This window comes from Mastacembelus armatus, chromosome 10, assembly GCF_900324485.2.
Source record: "Mastacembelus armatus chromosome 10, fMasArm1.2, whole genome shotgun sequence".
In the NCBI taxonomy this organism is placed as follows: domain Eukaryota; kingdom Metazoa; phylum Chordata; class Actinopteri; order Synbranchiformes; family Mastacembelidae; genus Mastacembelus; species Mastacembelus armatus.
The window spans coordinates 12,642,394-12,660,907 of record NC_046642.1 but is presented as its reverse complement, the minus strand read 5'-3'; the positions used below and the strand labels follow the sequence as shown (position 1 = coordinate 12,660,907).

Sequence of the window (18,514 nt, the reverse complement as noted above, 5' to 3'; positions counted from 1 at the left end):
CAGTGTTTGGCTTATCTTAATATATCTAGTATAGTGATATGAGTCAGTTTAGTGAGTAGATTTAGTTTAGTTAGTATACAGAATTTGTTTGTGAATCTCACAGAACTGATATAACAGGCTGTAGGTGTGATGAGTTGTGGAAAACCTTGTGATAATTGGATGCAGAGTGCTCTTTAACACCAACCAGAGGGAAGATGTCAAATCAAGCAATGCCTAGAATGTGGGGGGTCTGCACTGATTTTTCCTCCTCCATGTATTTTATTTTAGAAGGTGTAAGCTCTTAGACACTGGGTGATATTTTGGCAACTTTAGGATTGCATTTTATCATTCAGGTGTTGCTTTTAATGTGTCCATCCCCTGTTGGTTCAAGTATGAATGTTAATTGTCTTGTATATTATTAACTTGATACAAGCTGATTTGTGCCTGATCTGTTATTGGTCACATTCAGTGCAAGATATCCATCTATACAATATATATATGTAGCATGCGTTGTAAACCATTGGATAAACTGTGGTAATAATCCCTTCAAACTCTTGGGGACGCTCTACTATAATGTCTGACTCATGGATGCTTTGGCGTGTCTCACCCTATCTGTGTCAGTGGGTTAGAGCCGAAGGCTGTGTATGCATGCGTGTAGGTGTTTGTGTGGGTGGAAAGAAGAAGAGAGAGGCTCTGTGTGCGTGCGCATGTGTGAGTCACGCACACACACACAGATCGAGAGAGAGAGTAAGAGAGAGAGAGAGAGAGAGAGAGAGGTAGTGAAAGACAGAGAGAGAGAGAGAGAGAGAAATTGGGCTAGAGAGAGAAATCCAAGCTGACAGATTCTCTAATAGAGCATGATTAACTCAGCTGGAAAAGCACGGAGCCTTTGGATTACAGCAGCATTTTCAGTTCGACATTTGGATGCATAAATTTAGGATTTAGGTATAATGTCGACAGTAGACCTGAATCTAAAAACATGCTTTATAATGCATCGGCGAATACAATTAAAATGGGTGATGCATTTAGTGTTTTTCATCTTTTTGGAGGTTTCTTATGGAGAGGTACGTTATGTCCTTCCAGAGGAGATGCAGCAAGGGTCTGTTATCGGAAATATTGCGCGGGATCTGCGGCTGGAAGTGACGGAGCTTGATGCCCGTCGAGCTCGAGTTCTTGCAGAAGGAACTAGCCAGCTGTGTGAACTGGACACCGCGTCAGGCAATCTTCTCATAAGTCAGCGGATAGACCGAGAGGAGCTCTGCGCGCAAGTCTCTACCTGCGTCCTACAGTATCAGCTCTTACTTGAAGAGCCACTCCAAGCATACAGCTTAGTTTTGGATATCACAGATATAAATGACAACAGCCCAGTGTTCGCTGCAGGGGAGATAACATTAGATTTAGTGGAATCCACAATTCTGGGGAGGCGCTTTCCGTTGGAGAGTGCGCATGACCCCGATCTGGGCACCAACTCTCTACGTGAATATAAACTAAGCCCGAATGACCATTTTGCATTGGAAATGAGTACCCAAATAAATGGCAACACTTATCCGGAACTAGTTCTAAAAAAGGCACTGGACCGTGAGGCACAAGCTGAACATGTACTGAAAATCAATGGAATTGACGGGGGGAATCCAGTCAGATCGGGAACTGCTTCTATCCATATCCGTGTTTTGGACGCCAATGACAATGTCCCAGTTTTTAGCCAACGAGTTTACAAAGCCTCTGTGCCAGAGAACTCGGCCATAGGGACTGTCATAGCAACACTGAATGCCACGGATTCAGATGAAGGGGTCTATGGGGAGATAACATTCTCCTTCAGTCACTTGTCAGACAAAATGGGAGGAGTTATGGAAATTGATCCTCTGACTGGACAGGTTCGGGTGGCAGGTCTTATTGACTACGAAGAAGCTAGTACGCACGAGCTAGACGTTCAGGCTAAAGACGGAGGTGGTCAGGCCTCTCACTGTAAACTTATAATTGATGTAATTGACGTAAACGACAATGAACCTGTAATAGAAATAAAGTCAGCCTCTGCTAACGTAGCTGAAGACTCTAAACCAGGAACTATGGTCGCTCTGATTAACATTTATGACCTAGACACTGGAAGCAGTGGGCGCGTCACGTGTACAGTCTCAGACGATGTCCCATTTAGATTTGTGTCCGAGGTCAAAAACTATTACATGTTAGTCACTGATGGACTATTAGACCGAGAACTTCAACCAGAGTATAATATCACAGTTATCGCCAGTGATGCGGGCTCTCCTTCACTTTCCAGTTTGAAAGTTTTAACAATAGTGATCAACGATATAAACGATAACCCCCCGACTTTTGCGCAGAGCCAGTACAATGCGCACATCTTGGAAAACCAACCAGTTGGCACGTTTGTGATGAAAGTAAAAGCGGTTGACACTGACGACGGTTCTAATGCTAAAATAATGTACCAAATATCAAAGGACACGAACTCAGAAGCGTCTTCTTTCCTAACTATCAACTCAGAAACAGGGGAGCTCTTCACATCTCGCCTCTTTGATTATGAACAGTCAGTTCACTTCCAAATTAAGGTCACAGCTCGGGATGGGGGCGATCCTCCACTGTCCTCTACCTGCACTATAAATGTTTTCATTAAGGACCAGAATGACAATTCGCCCGTTGTCCTATATCCTGTCCAAACCTCCGGGTTCATTGCTGAAGATATGGTGCCGGCTGAAGCACCCAGAGGTTACCTAGTTACTAAAGTGGTAGCCGTGGACGCCGACTCTGGCCATAACGCCTGGCTGTCTTACAGAATAATCAGAGCAACGCGACCTAACCTGTTTATAGTGGGTCTGCATACAGGAGAAATCAGAACAGTGCGAGCGTTTGTGGAGGATGAGGAGGCCAAGCAGACTGTTGTCGTTTTAGTAACGGACAACGGGGCCGAACCTCTCTCCGCTACTGCTACAGTCAGCATAGTAATCGGTGACGGGCTGCCAGTTTTAAACGAACTGTCTGTGTTTGCAGACGAGTCACAGGACAACGAAAACCTGACGCTGTATTTGATTATCGCTCTGTCAACAGTTTCCTCTCTCTTCCTCCTTCTAATCAGTGCAGTGTTTTATTTTAAGCTCTGCCGGCGTGGTTATGTTTACCGTTCACCCAGCGCGAGTCTCCCTGTTTTCCCCACGACCTATTGCCCACCCAGTTTCACAGATTTTAGCCGCTGCGGTACCCTGCTGAAAGACGAGCGGTATGATTCGTTCTTGACCACCGGGTCGTGGAGAGGCGATTTTCGTTTCGGCTCAAACACCGACACTGACACACTGAAGAAAAGAAGCGCCGCGTATCAAAAAAACACTCTAAGGCGCGCCAGCACAGACAGAGCCAGTCTGAAGGTGAGGGCAGGTGCGCCGCATCCTTGTTACGTGGTCACGTGAGAGTCCTAAAGTAATATAATCCCTGTGCGGTGAATTAAATTTGAACCTTATAACTGTCTAATATGTTCTGTAATATGTGTTATTTTATGTTTTACGGTTCAATAGAATTACTGGGAAAATAAGCAGTGTGGTTGTGTATGTTAAACAGGAATATTTCTACGGAAGTAGTGCGTGAAATTTCTGGTCAGTGCATCAATATGATTTGTTATGTTCTTGGAGTTTTGCATATAACCTCGACCTCACCGCTCACCAACGATCTTTAACAAACATGGCACTAGCTCCTGAAATAGTGTAAAATAGTATCATAGAAGATAAATAAAGTCATTATTCTAGCTACATTGCTTTGGTTTATTATTGGTTTTACCAGAGACTACAATTTTGCATCAGACAGTTGTTTGTTGTGTATAATTTACCTGTTTCTTTGTATTATTCTACTTTGTCACTATTGTACTTGTTAGTTTTTGCTTTTGCTGTATTTTCTAGGAGAACCCCACTTCATATATCCATGCCATCTTGATAGAACACAGTGCATTAAACAGAACAGAAGTAGGACTAGTATATATTTCCTTTTGAAGCTCCAATAGTGGGGAGGTTTTTATTTACTAGTACATATATTGCATGTGGTTGATGCATCTCATTTTTCTGCATTTAAAATGCTTAGAAATTTCTGCCCACCTCTTCTCAGAAGATCTTATCAGAGTAGTTAATTTAGTTAGTCCTATAATTTGTCTGCATCCTGGTAAATATGTGTTTGTGTACAGCCTTCACACTTTTATTATAGTCACTTTGTACTTGGATTATACTGAAGCTAAGTGTTGATAATTCTATAGTATGTTATATTTTGACAAAATAACATAATTTCTTGTGTGAGAGAAACACAATAAAAGCTTTACTCTATATGTCATGAATTGACCTTTATAAATGTTTGTTAAATGAAAAATAAAGTTGAAGACATGATTTTGTTTTACTTCTTCATTGGCCATTGAATGACCTTTTGTATAGAACTTGGAAAGGACTGGAGTGAAAGATATTCATAATGGCAACTAAAGCTGATGGCTATCATACAACAACAACAACATAATAATAATAGCAATGATAATAATAATAATAATAAATCATGGTTATTTAGATCTGGGCAGCATGGTTGAATGAGTGTTTAGCACTGTTGCCTCACAGCAAGAAGGTTCCTGGTTTGAAGCCCACCAGGTGCCTTTCTGTGTGGAGTTTGCATGTTCTCCCTGTGCTTGTGTGGGTTTTCTCCAGGTACTCTGGTTTCCTCCGTCAGTCCAAAAACATGTATGTCAGGTTGATTGGTGACTCTAAACTGCCCATAGGAGTGAGTGTGAGTGTGTGAGGTTGTTTGTCTCTATGTGGCCCTGTGATGGACTGGTGACCTGTCCAGGGTGTACCCCTGCCTTTCACCCAAAGAGAGCTGGGATAGGCTCCAGCAGATCCCTGTGACCCTGGTTAGGAATAAGTGGGTATAGATGATGAATGGTTATCTAGACTCATTACACAAGTAAACAGATATACTCAATTGAAATATTTGTCAACTACAGGGCAGGAAAAGTTCCTGAATCAAGTTAACTGCTAGTCAGTTCTGCAGCATGTCCTTAATCGCTGCTTCTATCTTGCCTCTCTGATTATAATGTGGCACATCATAGAGAAAACAGGTATAGTTTTGATAGATGAGCATAGATGTCTGATAGTCTATATTGAAATTGATTTATATCCCATAAAGTCCTCTTTTTTTAATAAACACAGTGCTGATTATAAGTTATCTACCTTTTTTATGATTTGCCTCTACATTGAATTGGTTCACTTTTACACTGTACCAACTATTGTCATCACTTTTAGATCTTAACTGACCTCACATACAAGTGTATGAGAATAGTTGCTAATGTCCAGGCAAGTTGTTCCCAGTAATCAGACAACTTTCCTACAGGCCCTTTTAAAGTAAAATGTAACAGCTCCATAACACAGCATGTACAATTGTGAACAAATTGTGGTTATATAGACATACAATAGCATTTTCCCATAATTTTGCAGATAATTGGACAAATTTAGCTTAGTTCATCTTGTCCAGTGATATTTATCAGATGATTTTATTGTACAGTGCACACAATGCAGCATTTAAATGTGTACACATCAGTAAGTAAGTAGCATAATGCTTCAGTAACCGCTCTAATACTTAGTATTATTAACTGGGGAATACCAGTGGTCATGTAAGGAGGATTAGTTTTTAAAGGTTCAGCTACTGGAAAAAAAAGCCTAATAAAACAGAAGCAAAAACTGAATAGTGGTTACATTGGTACTTTTGTGTATTTTTTTATTAAGCCATGTTGTTTTGAAATCGACTCCTGACTAGACTCTACCCACATCTCTTTAGCATTAACACACAAATGTTTTAGACAAAAAGTGAAAACAGCAACTCAAAAGTGAGACATTTTTAAAATAAAAAAAAAAAGTCACATAAACAGTTTTTTTTTCTATTTGTGAGTGAAGAAATGTACTTTAGTTTTGGAGCGGCACACGTGTCATTGTGTCACATACAGTGCCTGTGTTTGTATGTCCCTGCCTTCTACTGACTGTGTTATAGTTGTGAGGCAGAAAGGTTTTGACAATATAACAAACCATGTTTGTTTGTGTTGTGTTTCTGTGGGCTAATTCGTGCTCATAATAGCCATAGTAGGAGGAAAAGCAAAATAAGATGTGTAATATTTAAAATATATGTGTCACTGGTGGAACATTGCTTTAAAAAAGTGTGGATGATCGTATTTGTACAGTGGAAAAACATCAGTTTTCACTGCTGTTCAAGGTAGTTTCAGTTTATTGAAATATAAAGTGCGGGGTAGGGTATAAAATATTGGGAAACTGCTGACACATTATGAAAGTTCTTCTAGGCGAGTGCAGTTTAAGCAACACCTTTCAACACATATATTATATATGGCACAGAAACAGTGTCTCTGACTAACTATAGACATCAAATTCTTGTTCTTCACAGTCTCAAACTGACTCCATGTTTCTCACCCACACAGATGATTCTTGCACAGCATTTTGTGTCACTTATAATGGGATAAAATAAATGTGAATATGTTAATTTATATGATAATTAATTTCTGATTATCACACTCCTACATAAGAAAATCAAGAAATAACTTTATGCAACTGATGAAATTGGACGTCTGTCTTGAGTTTTCTTTTACCCATAATTTTAACATGTATTGGTGAAAGCAGCCCCTTCACTTTTTCATGTAAAATAGTTTGATTAAACCATAATATTATTTATTTTCCCATAGACATGCATGTACAGTATATAATGGATATGAGTGTTAAAATATGTTACAATATTGAATTTATTTATGTTTTTCAGAATGTGTACTAACTGTTTTCTTTTTCTTTTTTTCTTTGTGCATCTCCTGACTGGACTTCCATTTGGCTCAAACAGGTAAGAGCTATTTTTTTATTTTGCTTTGACACAGTCTCACACAGTACACTAACCTAATTACTCAGACAGGTTGTTAATACAGCCTCACCACTATACTCAATATATCACAGTTAAACTAGAAAGAGTTTTTTTTTATTTTTTTTTTAATAACATTTTCTGTCTTTTTCCTTTGTATTTCTTTTATTATACACAAACTGTAATAAAGCTAGCCCACACACGTAAAATTATAAACATTATAGAATGAATGAGTCTCTCAAATGCACGGAGTTGCATTGCTCTTATTTGTGTGTGCTGTGTGATGCTACACTAGGCTTTACACTACATGAATATTAATAATCCTGGTTGTTGCTGTGCAGACATTGTCTGAATGATGCACAATCGTGACGTGCCTGTGCAGACATCAGTGTTCTAAGTATATAGCAAAGACATATACTCTCTAACTGTTGCCAGTGTTTATTCATGCCTGCAGATGAGTGTTGCAGTAGTTTCATAATAGATGGTAATTCCACTGCTCAAATGTAGGTCACTGGAGAGTGGAGATTATCTATCTATCTGTCGATCTGGCTGTCTGTCTATTTGTCTAGTTGTTTATCTATATCTATCTATCTATCTATCTATCTATCTATCTATCTATCTATCTATCTATCTATCTGTCTATCTGTCTATCTGTCTATCTATCTGTCTATCTATCTATCTATCTATCTATCTATCTATCTATCTATCTATCTATCTATCTATCTATCTATCTATCTATCTGTCTATCTGTCTATCTGTCTATCTGTCTATCTATCTATCTGTCTATCTATCTGTCTATCTATCTGTCTATCTATCTATCTGTCTATCTATCTGTCTATCTATCTGTCTATCTGTCTAACTATCTCTGTCTGTGTACAGATGATCCTTTAATGTTTTACATTGTGTGTCTATATAACCACAATTTGTTCACAATTGTACATGCTGTGTTATGGAGCTGTTACATTTTACTTTAAAAGGGCCTGTAGGAAAGTTGTCTGATTACTGGGATCAACTTGCCTGGACATTAGCAACTATTCTCATCCACTTGTATGTGAGGTCAGTTAAGATCTAAAAGTGATGACAATAGGTGGTACAGAGACTGAGAAAACATAAAAGTATTACAAAAAGTATGTTAGTAGTCATCTCAATTGGATTTGGATGATGACACCTCCACTCTAGACAGTGGTGGAAAGAAAGTAAGTACATTTATTTAAGTACTGTACTGAAGTACAGTTTTGAGGTATTTTTACTTTACTTTTTACTTTTACTTAAATTTTTATGACTTCATACTTTTGACTTCATTCCAGAGGCAACACTTTCTACACTTCTGTGACAACTTTAGTTCCCTTTACATAAAAAGTACAAAATGCCTGTACCTTATTGACCCCCAGACTACCCGGTATTGTGTTGAGTAGCCTACTTCAAATTATAGCATGAGCACATAACGCGGTTAAAATTAGATCCAGGTGCAACTTTAATGTGACGTACACAATAATGTGTCAGCAATTATAATAAAATAATAAGATATACATTTATCTTAAGTCAGTTTAGATGCAGCATTTCTGTTTGTAATCTACTTTAGCATTACTGCACTGTAGTATTCCTAATTAAGTGAAGTGTTTTATTTCTTCCACAACTGCTATAACAGTGATAGACTTTAGATAGAATAGACAGAGCAGACTGGTGGATTGATGATGATGGTCGTTTTACAGACTGTTGGTGGTGCTGTTGCCTAAGCAGACTCTTTGTATCACATCGGTCACCACCCGTCTTAAAAGAAAATAGACGGGGATTGTGTGCATATATCTGCTAAGGCTGTAGCTGGGATGGTGGTAATCTGTGGATTTTACAGAGCAATTTATGGTACATATTGTGAGAGAGACTGGGCACCTTGCTGTACGAGGAACTGTGTTATTTTGGAGAGAACATTAATGTGAAGACATGGATTCTCAAAAGAGCACAGGCGTCTCTTTGGACTGGAGAGCCTCCATTTTGCTTTTCTGCGTCGTCGCTGCGGTTAGTGGACAAATTCGTTATTCTATACCAGAAGAGATGAGGAAAGGACTGTTTGTCGGGGACGTTGCAAAAGACCTCGGCTTGGATGTTAAAAGGTTAGTTTCCGGTCGGGCTAGACTTGTTATAGATGATGATATCAAATACGTCGCGCTGAATCAGAACAAAGGGCATATTGTTGTGAATGAAAGAATTGACAGAGAAAAATTATGCGCTAAGAAATCTCCGTGTAGCTTTAGTCTAGAAATTGTGCTCGAAAATCCACTTGAATTGTTTTCCATTACTATCGAAATCCAAGATGTAAACGACCATGCCCCTGCCTTTCCCAAAAAAGAGATTAATTTGGAAATTAGCGAATCGACTCCCACTGGTACTGTGTTTTTGCTTGATAGCGCAGCTGATCCAGATGTAGGAGTCAATTCTCTGCAGAGTTACTCTTTAAAAGCAAACGATCATTTCGTTCTCAAACAACACACTCGAACAGATGGAAGTAAATATGCTGAAATGATGCTTCAGAGTGGTTTGGACCGCGAGAAGCAAAGCGAGCACACACTCATATTGTCAGCTGTAGATGGTGGCGAACCGCAGAGGTCTGGAACAGTAAGAATACATGTATCAGTTCTGGACGCAAACGACAACGCTCCCGTTTTTACGCAGTCCCTATATAGAGCGTCAGTCTTGGAAAATGTTCTGCGAGGCACAGTTATTGCAAAAGTCAGTGCAGTAGATGCGGACCAAGGTTACAACGGCAACGTCACATACTCTTTCACCCACCTAGAGGAGGATTCATCCTGTCCTTTTGAAATAAATTCTTTCACCGGAGAGATTAAACTCACCGCTGACGTCGATTACGAAGTTTCACCAAATTACGAAATAAACATTCAAGCAAAAGATCCGTGGGGTGTAGTGGGCGCCAGCAAACTAATTGTCGAGATAGCAGATGTGAATGATAACAGTCCCGTTATCACAATGGCTTCATATTCCGGTAGGATTTCAGAAGATTCTGCTCCTGGTACGGTTGTGGCGTTGATTAGTGTCCAAGATAAAGATTCAAGCAAAAATGGACAAGTTCATTTAAATATAGATGAAAATCTCCCTTTCAAGATTAAATCGTCGCTGAGAAACTATTACACGTTGGTTACGGACCAAAACCTCGATCGAGAAAGGCGTTCAAAGTACAATATCACACTCACAGCGACGGATGAAGGCTTGCCGCCCTTATCAAGCAGAAAAACTGTGGTTTTAGAGGTGACCGATATTAATGACAACGCACCAGCTTTTAGCCAGAGTGTTTACATCACTCAGGTAATGGAAAACAATTCTCCTGGTGTCTCTTTGTTACGTGTTCAGGCCACTGATCCAGATCAGGGTCAGAATGCACGAATATCATATTTTCTAATAGACAGCGAGGTAAATGGAAATCTGGTCTCCACATACTTTTCCATCAATACGGAGAGTGGAGTCATTCAGTCTTTGCGTTCACTAGACTATGAACAAGTCAAAGAATATAAAATACGAGTTAAAGCGCAGGATGGAGGCTCGCCACCGCTAAGTAGCAACACCACCATTATTGTTCGTGTCCAGGACCAGAACGACAACCCGCCTCAGGTTCTGTACCCGGTCCAGACCGGTGGCTCTGTGGTGGCAGAAATGGTGCCTCGTTCAGCAGATGTGGGCTATCTGGTGACTAAAGTGGTGGCTGTTGATGTGGACTCTGGACAGAATGCCTGGCTCTCGTATAAACTGCAGAAAGCCACAGACAGGGCGCTGTTTGAAGTGGGCTTACAGAATGGAGAAATAAGAACTGTCCGCCAAGTGACTGATAAAGATGCAGTCAAACAAAGACTGAGTGTTATAGTGGAGGACAACGGGCAGCCGTCTCGTTCAGCCACAGTGATTGTTAACGTGGCGGTGGCGGACAGCTTCCCTGAAGTGCTGTCGGAGTTCACTGACTTTCCACACGACAAGGAGTACAATGACAACCTGACTTTTTACTTAGTGTTGGCTCTGGCTGTAGTTTCCTTCCTCTTCATCACGTCTTTAGTGGTTATTATCTCAGTGAAAATCTACAGGTGGAGACAGTCTCGCGTCCTGTATCAGTCCAATCTGCCTGTGATTCCATATTATCCACCACGTTACTCAGACACTTTGGGGACAGGGACTCTCCAACACGTGTACAATTACGAGGTGTGCAGGACGACTGATTCCAGAAAGAGTGACTGTAAATACATACAACCGACGAGTCAAAGCCTGGTTAGCGTGGATGATGCTGTAACTCTCCAGAAAGAGGAGCAGTCATCAGCAGTGTCTCACATGTCAACTCTGGTAAGTTCGTCTGTACACTGACAGTCTGCAGCTCTTTCGCTGTCCATGGTGCTGAAGTGATGTTTTGCACTGAGTTATAGTTTTCAGATGTCAGATGAGGTTGTATGGATCGTTTGGCTTCAAGTTCCCTGGTTAGTTTGTATTCAACACTTCGGTGACTACAGAACAATACTTATGAGTTGACTGGTACATGATTATCACTGGTCTATTTACCAGGTTACATATGTATTGTGGAATTTCCTCTTTTCATTTTTGTTTTGCTGTGTTTTTAAAGGGTAAATGTTAATAGTCCTTCACATATATCAATTTGCCATCAGAAAAGAGCTTTCAGTTTTAAAACTTGACACTGATAAGCAATCATTAATAAGTTTGAAATGCCATGTATCTGGTTACTATACAGAAGAGTAAGCCAAACACCAGATTCACAGTCGTGGATCGTCTGGTTGTATAAGTTTCATATTTTAGCCTCCAAGTGACGCTGTTGCCTAACTCAATTCTAACGTGTACTGTGAGGCACCACTGTCTCCACCCTTGTCTCTGCATTTTACAAGAGAAGCTTTTCTGTGTTTCATACGAGCTGGGACTAATCGGGCAGACAGTTGGTACACAGGCTACATGTCTAACACTAATATATGAATTGACCCGGAAACTACGCATTTTATTCTTTGCGTGAAATCTTAATTGTATTTTTTTTTTCGTTGTGCTTGACAATATGGCCTTTAAAAATCATCATCAGGACGAAGGAGTAAGATGGCGCTTACGAAGGGCAGTGTATCTGTTTATCTTCCAGCTTGTTTTTCTTAATCAAGCGGAGGCACAGATCCGGTATTCGATCCCAGAGGAGATGAGGAAAGGGTCTCTTGTTGGTAATGTCGCACAGGACCTGGGTTTGGATTTAAAAAGGCTTCGTTCTGGTCGGGCCCGTATCGTGACGGGAGAAAAGATCCAGTACACAGAGCTGAATGCAGACAAAGGGACTTTAGTCGTGAAAGAGAGAATAGATCGAGAGCAGCTTTGTGGAGACGTTACACCGTGTAGCTTTACCTTTGAGATTTTACTGGAAAAACCAATGGAGTTGCACCTTGTGACTATCGAAGTGTTGGACGTAAACGACAACGCTCCTACTTTTCAGAATAATCACTTGGATTTTGAAATTAGTGAATCGGCTGCCCTTGGTTCCCGCTTTGTTTTAGAGAGTGCGGATGATGCTGATGTGGGGGAAAACGGTCTGCAGAACTACGTTTTAACTCCGAATGACAAATTTCTTTTGAAGCAGCATGTTAATCCGGACGGCAGTAAATATGCTGAGATGGTGCTCCAGAAACCCTTAGACAGAGAAGAACAGCCACGCCTGTCTCTAAAACTGTTGGCTGTAGACGGAGGAAATCCACAGAGGTCAGGTACAGTAAATATAGACGTCAACATTTTAGACGCAAACGACAATGCACCCATGTTTAATCAATCAGTGTATAAGGCCACAGTGATTGAAAATGCACCAAAAGGCACTCTCATTGTTACTGTGAATGCCAGCGACATAGATAGCGGTTCATACGGTAGAGTAACATATTCATTTTCAAAATCAAAAGCAGGAATAGCTGATGTGTTTGACATAGAGGAATATACTGGAAGAATATACGTGGCAAAGGAAATCGATTATGAAAAAGACAAAAAAATTGAGTTCAGGGTTGAAGCTAAAGATCAAGGTGGACTCACAGATTCGAGTAAAGTCGAAATTGAGGTTGTCGATGTAAATGATAATGCGCCGGTCATTAATGTTATGTCATTCACGAGTCCTGTGTCAGAGGACTCCCCTGTTGGGACCACCATTGGCATCATTAATGTTAAAGACCTTGACTCGGGTGAAAACGGACAAGTAAGGTGCTCGATTGAAGGCAGCTTTCCTTTTAAAATTAAAACCAATGTGAGAAATTATTATGCTTTGATAACTGATGCTGCATTGGATCGAGAAAAAATGTCAGAGTTTAACATCACTGTCATTGTTACAGACTCAGGATCGCCTCCCCTTTCAACTCAAAGAACCTTTTATCTAAAGGTCTCTGATGTCAATGACAATGCCCCAGTATTTCCACTAAGTTTCTACAGCGCGCAGATAACAGAGAACAACTCTCCCGGTGTTTCTATACTAAGTGTCCAAGCTAAAGACCCGGATGAAAACCAAAACGCACGCGTTTCCTATATGTTGGTAGAAAGTGAGATTAGTGGATCTCCAGTGTCTGACTACGTTTCCGTTAACGTAGATAACGGAGCAATCCATGCAGTTCGCTCATATGATTATGAACAGATCAAAGAACTAGTATTCATTGTCAAAGCGCAGGATGGAGGCTCTCCTCCACTCAGTAGCAACGTGACAGTGAAAATCCTTGTTCAAGACCAGAACGACAACCCGCCTCAGGTTCTGTACCCGGTCCAGACCGGTGGCTCTGTGGTGGCTGAAATGGTGCCTCGTTCAGCAGATGTGGGCTATCTGGTGACTAAAGTGGTGGCTGTTGATGTGGACTCTGGACAGAATGCCTGGCTCTCGTATAAACTGCAGAAAGCCACAGACAGGGCGCTGTTTGAAGTGGGCTTACAGAATGGAGAAATAAGAACTGTCCGCCAAGTGACTGATAAAGATGCAGTCAAACAAAGACTGAGTGTTATAGTGGAGGACAACGGGCAGCCGTCTCGTTCAGCCACAGTGATTGTTAACGTGGCGGTGGCGGACAGCTTCCCTGAAGTGCTGTCGGAGTTCACTGACTTTCCACACGACAAGGAGTACAATGACAACCTGACTTTTTACTTAGTGTTGGCTCTGGCTGTAGTTTCCTTCCTCTTCATCACGTCTTTAGTGGTTATTATCTCAGTGAAAATCTACAGGTGGAGACAGTCTCGCGTCCTGTATCAGTCCAATCTGCCTGTGATTCCATATTATCCACCACGTTACTCAGACACTTTGGGGACAGGGACTCTCCAACACGTGTACAATTACGAGGTGTGCAGGACGACTGACTCCAGAAAGAGTGACTGTAAGTTCGGCAGAGCCGGTAGTCAGAACGTGCTGATCATGGACCCCAGTTCAACAGGGACGATGCAGCGGATACAGAGTGAAAAGAGCATCCTGGATGAACCAGACTCCCCTGTAGAGGTTAGTGTTAACTTTGAACTGTGTCTTTATATTTCAAATGTTTGTTTTGTTTTGGCTGCATTGATCACGCTGTAAGATCACTGTCAGCACCATGGTCAGCGCCTCAGTTGATTTGCATACTTTGATAGGAATTCTGTTTTTGGAAATTTCTTTAGCAGGCTCAGTGGAGTACACATCTCTCTCTCTCTCTGTACACTTTAGATGTTACGATAAAGGTTGGGTCTTTAGAAGCAATTAGTACATTTAAGGTAAAACAGTTTTTCACCATTTATTAATACTAATATTAACACTGAGTAATCCAGCATGACAACAGTGGAACGATGTCAAAAGCAATATTTTTTGCCCTTCTATCACTCCTAATTCCTCATCCCAGTCTTTCATTATTGTATATGTAAATGGAAAATTGAGCTATGTCCCATGTAGGCCAGGAGTTAATTATTATATGAAAATTCTAAAACATAATTTTTCACATGAATGTGTTACACAAGAGATAACTTAATTTCGTTACGTAAAATGTAACATTTTAAGGCATTATTTTGTTTCCTTAATAAAAACATGACTATTTTGATAATGATATTTTGATATTTAATGAAAAATATTCATATTTTGTTTACTGCAAGGACATGTGCTGTTAATTCATTCTGCCGACTTAAAAACATAATTTAGAAGATTTTTTTTTTCTTTTGCTTTTGAGCTTCATTTTTCTGATGTTTAGTAGTTCGCTGGATTGTGGTGAATTAGTTTGCATTAATTTACATCATCAACATGAATCTCATCTATCAGTAGTGATTTGTTGACGATCCAATGTAGACATATACTGGGAGAGATGCGTCATTTGATGTTCACGTTTTAGACTCCAAGGGACGCTGTTGACCAGTAAAATATTTTCTGTGTTGTGTCGTCATTCAGTCCATCCCCTGGCTGATTACACTGTGCAGAGGGCTCACTGTGTTTTGTCGACGTGTGGAGCAAACATGGTCTCACAGTTTTGCGCGTAAAGGTTGAAGACACGTCAGGAGAAAATCTAGAAGCTGATAAAGCATCATCAACCTCATTGCTTTATGAACTGGATATACCTTCTCTTTCGTGATTCCTTGTTTTTGAATGATGGCAGTAAGAAGATCTCCCTCCCAAATGTTTTTAAGATGGCGATTGTTTTGTGGGCAGTTTTTGTTGCTGCTTCATGTGATTAACATGGTAGGTGGTCAGATTCGGTATTCTGTACCAGAGGAGATGAAGAAAGGCTCGGTTATCGGTAATGTCGCACAAGACCTTGGCTTGGATCTGAAAAGGCTCCGTGCTGGGCGGGCCCGGATCGTGACCGGAGAAAACGTTCAGTACACCGAGCTGAAGACAGACAAAGGGATTCTAGTGGTGAACGAGAGAATAGACCGAGAGCAGCTTTGTGGAGACACGATGCCGTGTAGCTTCAGTTTTGAAGTGATTTTAGAAAATCCCATCGAGCTGCACAGAGTAACTGTTGAGGTTTTGGATATCAATGATCACGCTCCTGTTTTCCAGAAACGGGATAAACCGATCAGTTTTGAAATAAGTGAATCAGCTGTAGTCGGAGTACAGTTTCCACTGCAGAGTGCAGAGGATCTAGACGTGGGGCAGAATGCTCTGCAGGATTATATTTTATCACCAAACGACAATTTTATACTGAAGCAACATGCAAACCCAGACGGGACCAAATATGTGGAAATGGTGCTGCAGAAGCCTCTAGACAGAGAACAACGTCCCCACTTGTCTCTAAAACTAATCGCAGTTGACGGAGGAACTCCACAGAGATCTGGTACAGTAAATATAGATGTTACTGTGTTAGATGCAAATGACAATATTCCCATTTTTAGCCAGTCAGTGTACAAAGCATCTGTGATGGAAAACACATTGAAAGGAACTAGCATTATTACTGTAAACGCTACAGACGCCGACAGCGGTCCATATGGACAGATTACTTACAGTTTGTCTAAAATGAAAGGAAGCGCAGCAGATATTTTCAGTATTGATGCAATCACCGGGATGATTTCTGTCTCTGGACTAATAGACTATGAAAAAGACAGAAAATACGAAGTGAGAGTAGAGGCTAAAGATCAGGGTGGGTTAATTGGAACAAGTAAAGCTATTTTTGAGGTTGTTGATGTAAATGACAATGCTCCAGTTATTAATATTATGTCATTCTCTAACCCTTTGCCCGAGGATGCTCGACTTGGTACAACTGTTGCTGTTTTCAACGTAAAAGATGCAGATTCTGAGAAAAATGGACAAATAAAATGTTCTATTGATGGAAAACTTCCCTTCAAGATCGAATCATCTCTAACAAACTATTACAATTTAGTCTCAGATCAATATTTTGACAGAGAATCTGTCTCAGAATATAACATAACAATAACAGCCACTGATTATGGGACTCCTCCTCTTTCTAGCTCAACAAAATTACATCTCAAGATCTCGGATGTAAACGACAATGCACCTTTATTTGATAAAATCAGTTTTTCTGCTCACGTCACAGAAAATAATTCTCCCGGAGTTTCGATATTTGCAGTGAGCGCACGGGACTCAGATTGGAATCAAAACGCCAGAATCTCGTATCTTTTAGAGGACACTCAGGTCAGTGGCAGTCCAGTTTCTTCTTATGTGACTTTAAACTCTGAAACTGGGGTTATTAGTGCAGTTCGCTCCTTTGATTATGAGCAACTTAAAGAACTTCAGCTCATAGTGAAAGCGCAGGATGGAGGCTCTCCTCCACTCAGTAGTAACGTGACAGTGAAAATCCTGGTCCAGGACCAGAACGACAACCCGCCTCAGGTTCTGTACCCGGTCCAGACCGGTGGCTCTGTGGTGGCAGAAATGGTGCCTCGTTCAGCAGATGTGGGCTATCTGGTGACTAAAGTGGTGGCTGTTGATGTGGACTCTGGACAGAATGCCTGGCTCTCGTATAAACTGCAGAAAGCCACAGACAGGGCGCTGTTTGAAGTGGGCTTACAGAATGGAGAAATAAGAACTGTCCGCCAAGTGACTGATAAAGATGCAGTCAAACAAAGACTGAGTGTTATAGTGGAGGACAACGGGCAGCCGTCTCGTTCAGCCACAGTGATTGTTAACGTGGCGGTGGCGGACAGCTTCCCTGAAGTGCTGTCGGAGTTCACTGACTTTCCACACGACAAGGAGTACAATGACAACCTGACTTTTTACTTAGTGTTGGCTCTGGCTGTAGTTTCCTTCCTCTTCATCACGTCTTTAGTGGTTATTATCTCAGTGAAAATCTACAGGTGGAGACAGTCTCGCGTCCTGTATCAGTCCAATCTGCCTGTGATTCCATATTATCCACCACGTTACTCAGACACTTTGGGGACAGGGACTCTCCAACACGTGTACAATTACGAGGTGTGCAGGACGACTGACTCCAGAAAGAGTGACTGTAAGTTCGGCAGAGCCGGTAGTCAGAACGTGCTGATCATGGACCCCAGTTCAACAGGGACGATGCAGCGGATACAGAATGAAAAGAGCATCCTGGATGAACCAGACTCTCCTGTAGAGGTTAGTTGAATAATTATGTCACTTTGTTTTTCTTTTGGGTTTAGTTGCATTGAAAAACGCAAATTTACATCATATCCTTAATTTCAGGACCATGGACAGCATCTTAATTTGCATCACTTTTTAGAAATGCTGTTTTTCTTGAAACTTTCATAGACTGTAGATTTGAACAGTATATTCCCCTAAACGAATCTCCTATCAAATATGTTATGTAATTATGCTGTTATTATCTCAATTAATTTTTGGACGCTACTGCTAGATTCATGCTCACTCTCTAAATGTCTGGTAAATTTATCGACAGTAAATGTATTTACGCGACAAAGGACGCTGTAGGATGAGAATTTCAAAGTTGAAAAACAGCAGGAGGCCGATCGCAAGGCCCCTCAAACTTTCTCTTCACAATATGGAAATAACGATGATTCTTATTTTATTTTCACTCTATTTTACGGTTCAACGTTTGCGAGTATACAACTACCGTATATCAATTTGTTGTGGAGTATTTCGCATGAAATCCACATAGGTCTTTAAGAGACTTTCATTTTATACAGATTTGAGGACTCATTGTTTGAAACACTTTTTTTGGAAAACATACAAATTTTCTGAATTTCATCCTAGACGAATGTTTTTATTTTATTTTTT

General features: G+C 40.7%; 4 protein-coding genes across 10 annotated transcripts in view; all 4 read left to right on the top strand.

Moving 5' to 3' along the window:
• The window catches only part of LOC113144193 (protocadherin gamma-C5-like), a 261,353-nt gene that overhangs the window by 84,389 nt on the left and 158,450 nt on the right, over positions 1-18,514 (top strand). The window lies entirely within an intron of this gene.
• LOC113144695 (protocadherin gamma-A2-like) lies at positions 628-3,392 on the top strand. The gene is made up of 2 exons (XM_026330921.1): positions 628-633; positions 918-3,392. Exons 1-2 carry the CDS (start codon positions 628-630, stop codon positions 3,390-3,392), a joined length of 2,481 nt encoding a protein of 826 aa, XP_026186706.1.
• Positions 11,906-14,413, top strand: LOC113144694 (protocadherin beta-16-like). Its single transcript, XM_026330920.1, has one exon. It carries the CDS (start codon positions 11,906-11,908, stop codon positions 14,411-14,413), a length of 2,508 nt encoding a protein of 835 aa, XP_026186705.1.
• On the top strand, positions 15,308-17,887 carry LOC113144200 (protocadherin gamma-A3-like). Its single transcript, XM_026330068.1, has one exon. It carries the CDS (start codon positions 15,443-15,445, stop codon positions 17,885-17,887), a length of 2,445 nt encoding a protein of 814 aa, XP_026185853.1. The 5' UTR covers positions 15,308-15,442.

Bases quoted from the DNA above. Each gene is read 5' to 3' on its own strand.
- LOC113144694 (XM_026330920.1), top strand. From the start codon at position 11,906: ATGGCCTTTAAAAATCATCATCAGGACGAAGGAGTAAGATGGCGCTTA.
- LOC113144200 (XM_026330068.1), top strand. From the start codon at position 15,443: ATGATGGCAGTAAGAAGATCTCCCTCCCAAATGTTTTTAAGATGGCGA.